Source organism: Vitis vinifera, chromosome 18, assembly GCF_030704535.1.
Source record: "Vitis vinifera cultivar Pinot Noir 40024 chromosome 18, ASM3070453v1".
Lineage (NCBI taxonomy): Eukaryota > Viridiplantae > Streptophyta > Magnoliopsida > Vitales > Vitaceae > Vitis > Vitis vinifera.
Window position 1 is genome coordinate 21,801,886 of NC_081822.1, and position 4,915 is coordinate 21,806,800.

The 4,915-nt window shown below is 32.4% G+C and overlaps 1 protein-coding gene across 1 annotated transcript; it reads left to right on the forward strand.

The window, feature by feature from the left end:
* Positions 1–252: 252 nt before the first annotated feature.
* Positions 253–973, forward strand: LOC100251090 (uncharacterized). The gene is made up of 2 exons (XM_010647490.3): positions 253–378; positions 482–973. Exons 1-2 carry the CDS (start codon positions 313–315, stop codon positions 971–973), a joined length of 558 nt encoding a protein of 185 aa, XP_010645792.2. The 5' UTR covers positions 253–312.
* Positions 974–4,915: the final 3,942 nt, after the last annotated feature.

Here is a 4,915-nt window from a genome sequence, read left to right on the forward strand (position 1 = left end):
GCATAATGCAGAGATTATGAGTGATTTGTATAAATGCATCTTAAGGCTAACAAGAGACCTTGCTAAGCAAGAAAAAGTTGTGGCCAAAATGAGTTTGTTCACAAATGCCCAAGGACTATTTGGGAATGAGTTAACTGTTAGGACAAGAAAGACTAGAGCACTAGGTTAGTTATTTAGTTTTGTTTATTTAAATGATTACAATTTATTTTTGCTAAAATAGGTGAATTGTTTCACTAAATTCTTAATATCTATACTACAGCTGAATGGTGAGCTGCATATGGAGCTTCAGCTCCAAATTTGCAAAGGTTTGCAATGAAAGTCCTCAACTTAACATGCAATGCATCAGGTTGTGAATGGAATTGGAGCATCTTTGAAAATGTAAGTGACCAAAATAATTACAAGTAATAGTCTAATAGAGTCTTGAATGTAACCTAAAAGCTAAAACTTTAAAATATATTTATAAGCTTATGAATTTTTGCAGATTCATAGCAAGAGGAGAAATAGGTTAGATCATCAACGCTTGAATGATTTGGTATACATTAAGTATAATCGAGCCTTGAAGAGAAGATACAATGAACGTAACACCATTGACCCAATTTCTTTGAAAGATATAGATGATAGCAATGAATGGTTGATAGGAAGAATGGAAGATGAGGATTCTCATGGAGGTGCACAAGATGATTTTGTATTTGATGATGATAATTTGACATGGGGTGATGTTGCTAGAGCTACTAGAGCTGAGGAGGCCAGGTTTGATACTAGAGCTAGAGCTAAAGCTAGACCAAGCTCAAGCACAATACCACCAACGAGGAGGATAGCTTCAAGTTCTAGAACCTTGCCTTCTCATTCACTAATAGATGAAGATGAGGATGGAGACATGGTTGATTCAGCAGATGAAGAAGATGGGGAAGGCTACCAATATGGTGATGGAAATAATGATGATGATGATTTAATTGATTTAGAGGAGGAGTGATGATTGCTTGTTGTGGACAAATTTGTTATTTAAGTGTTTTTTAATGATGTTTTTGAATTGTGGACAAATTTCATATTTTGGACCTTTTGGTTTGGAAACTTTGGATTTGGATATGTATTGGGCTATTAGCAATATGGATTTGGATTTGCTTTTCTGCTTGGAGTTCTTTATTTTTTATGTTTTTCGTTGATTAAATTGAAGTTTTGGATGATATTTGACGATTTATGTGTTTAGGACAAATAAATGATTGTTAAATTTGATTATATTATATAAAAATATATATGTAAATTAGGGTGCGCCTCACTTCACAAAAGCCCGCACCTTAGGTGTGTCTTGCGCCTCAGGCTCCAAGACTACATTGCGCCTCAGGTTCCAAGACTACATTGCGTCTTGGTGTGCCTTGATCCTTTTAAAACTATAATCATGCTAATATATCAAGTAAATAAACAAAAATAATATGCCCAAAACAAAATAAGGCCAAATGAAACAAAAAGATATAAACACTAAGCTCAACACCTTTGAAGCCTATACCTATGATGATCAATCAATTAAGCATATGCCTAGAGATTTCCTTAGGTACTCAAACTTAAGAGAATCCAAGGGTTTGGTAAGAATATTTGCTAATTAAAGTTCAGAAAGAACAAACCATAAAGAAACAACATTTTTTTCAACAAGATCCTTAATGAAATGATTACGAAATTCAATGTGATTAGTATGGGAATGAAGAACAAGATTCTTTGAGATATTTATAGCACTAGAGTTGTCATAATGCATGTTCATGGTTCCTTCTTCAATTCCATAGTCTTTAAGCATTTGTTTTATCCACAGGAGTCGCATACAACCACTACAAGAAAAATGGGAAACAATGACGTTTTTTAAGCGTCAAGAAAGGTAACAGATGACGCTTCTCTAAAGCGTCCTCTTCGCCTCTATCATTGTATCTCTTAGGCAACAATGACACTTTCAGGAAGTGCCATCTTTGATAAAATAAAGGTTTTGTTTTTGGCTAAAAGATGACTTTCCAAAACTCTAAATCCGATCTTCACCGTTCAAATTTAAGATTAATGACTTATGAACCTCTCCTCCAAATTTCAGCTCAATCAGACCATGAAAAAAAGCGGCATCGGACCTTTGATGAAATCTGGGCATGATGTAAAAAACCACTGTTTTTCTCTCTTCTCCTCTTTCTCTCTAATGACTGTCCGAAACTCCAAATCCGATCTTCACCGTTAATATTGAAGATACATGAGCCACGAACCTCTCCTTCAAATTTCAACTCGATCGGACCACGGACGAAGCGGGATCGGACATTTGATGAAATCTGGGATCTGGGCATGATGAGAAAAACCTACGTTTTTCTCTCTTCTCCTCTTTCTCTCTAATGACTGTCCAAAACTCCAAATCCGATCTCCACCGTTCATATTGAAGATACATGAGCCATGAACCTCGCCTTCAAATTTCAACTCGATCGGACCACGGACGAAGCGGGATCGGACATTTGATGAAATCTGGGCATGATGAGAAAACCTACGTTTTTCTCTCTTCTCCTCTTTCTTTCTAATGACTTTTCAAAACTCCAAATCCGATCTTCACCGTTCAGATTGAAGATAAATGAGTCACGAAACTCTCCTCCAAATTTCAGCTCGATCGGACCACAGACGAAGTGGGATCAAACCTTTGATGAAATCTGGGCATGATGAGAAAAACTTGCATTTTTCTCTCTTCTCTTCTTTCTCACTAAAAACGGTGGCTCTCTCCCTTCTTTCTTGTCTTCCAAAAGTTAGGGTTTTCAATGGAGACTTTATAACAAATTCTAAAATACCATGCATGTCCTTTTTCAATAAATTAAAATAGTATTCTTTATTTCATCTTCCAATAATAATTTTTATATATTGAACTCATAATGAATTTATATTGTTTAATTATTTGATATTTTAGGTTGATGTCGGTTTAATTTGAATATTGATATTTAAAAAAAAAACTAATTTAATAAAATGAGCTTAATTCCCATAAATATTAGAAAGTTTTTATAAATATTCTTATTGCATTTAGTTTTATTGTGAGTCTAATCATCATTAAATTAATTTAAATATTAATTTATTTCATTTTAGTTAAATAATTTCAAATTTATATTCATTAACTATAAAACATTCTCAAATAAAAGGGTTAAACCCAATAAATGTGGCCCAAGGCTCGAACAAGTGCTCAAAATAGGCCACTTTTTTGTGGTCCACAAATAAATTAACAAATTATTTTTAAATGAAATATAAGATAATTTCTAATTTAATAAAAATGAAAAATAGTTTATGAAAATAGATTGTATTGATACAAACTATAAAAAAATTAATATCAAACAATAAAAAAATAATTTATTAGGATTTTATTTTATTTATATCCAAATTTTTTTAAAAAAACCTTAATGTAGCAACTTTATGTCATTAATATTAATGTCAATTTACCATAATTAATTTATAGAATAAAATTCTAATATCAAAATTTGTATAAGTTAACTTAAAAACAAAAATTTTAAAAGTCAATACAACTATGACACTTCTCAGGAACGTCATTACATACCCATCAAATAATGATGCTTATAATAAGTGTCAAGGTAAATAATAAAACTATGATGTTTCTTATAAGCGTCATTATGTACACAGTTATAAGGAAAAATATGACATCAAATAATGACACTTATAATAAGTATCAAGATAAATAATACAACTATGACACTTCTTATAAGCGTCATTGTATACCCTCAATAATGACGCTTTTAGAAAGCATCATAAAATAAAGCGTCATTAATTTCAATTTTTGTAGTAGTGAACAAATCCCAACAACAATATATTTAGCTTCAATAATAGATAAAGATATAAAATTTTGTTTCTTACTAAGCCAAGCCATAAGCCAATGTCCAATAAAAGATATGTTTTTTCTATTCTCAAATGTTTCCAGCCCACTCAGCATGGGAATATCCAACAATCACAAGAGAAGAGTCATAGGGATACCATAACCATAATCAAGAGTTCCATTTATATAACAAATATATAATTCTTTTAATAGACATTAAGTGTGACTGTTTGGGGTTTGCTTGATATCTAGCACAAACTCCAAGACTAAAAGATATGTCAGGACGACTCGCAGTGAGGTAAAGTAAGCTTTCTATTATAATTCTATAAAGCTTTTTCTCAACATTTTTTCTAGCTGCATCCTTGCTAAGCTTAGTGGTAGTGCTCATTGGTGTCTTACAGTGTTTAGAAGATTGTAGATCGAATTTCTTAACAACTTTCCTAGCATACTTGGATAGAGAAAGAAAGATTCCATCTTTTAGTTGCCTAATCTGCAATCCTAGGAAAAAACTTAATTCATCTACCATGCTTATCTTGAATTCAGTCTTCATCTCTTCTGCAAAACTAAGGGCAAGGTCATTAGAGGTAGCTCCAAAAACTATATCATCAACATAAATCTGAGCTATTAACAACTCATCATTGGACCTATTAATAAACAAGGTTCTATCAGCTCCCTCTCTTTCAAACTTTTTCTCTAAAAGATAGGTTATGATTCTCTCATACAATGCCTTAGGAGCTTGCTTTAATCCATAAGTAGCTTTCTTTAACCTATAAACATAATTGAGGAATTTAAGATCTCGAATTATGTTGCTCAACATAGACTTCTTCACTTTGGCAACTAGTTTTACTTTGCTTCTCACAATGACCCCATTTTCATTTTATTTGTTCTTGAGTATCTATTTTGTACCTATGACATGATTATCATTAGGCCTAGGAACTAAATACCACACATCATTCCTAATGAATTGATTCAGTTTTTCCTAGAGTGTGGACATCCAAGATTCATCTTCTAAACCTTTCTACACATTCTTTGGCTCAAATTGGGAGGTATAGCATACACAACCCATCTCATTTAATCTTGATTGCCACTTAGTAA

Excerpts from the sequence above, each read along its gene's own strand:
- LOC100251090 (XM_010647490.3), top strand. The coding sequence starts at position 313 with ATGAAAGTCCTCAACTTAACATGCAATGCATCAGGTTGTGAATGGAAT. Across the intron at positions 379-481 it reads ATTGGAGCATCTTTGAAAAT|ATTCATAGCAAGAGGAGAAA; the intron begins GTAAGTGACCAA and ends GAATTTTTGCAG.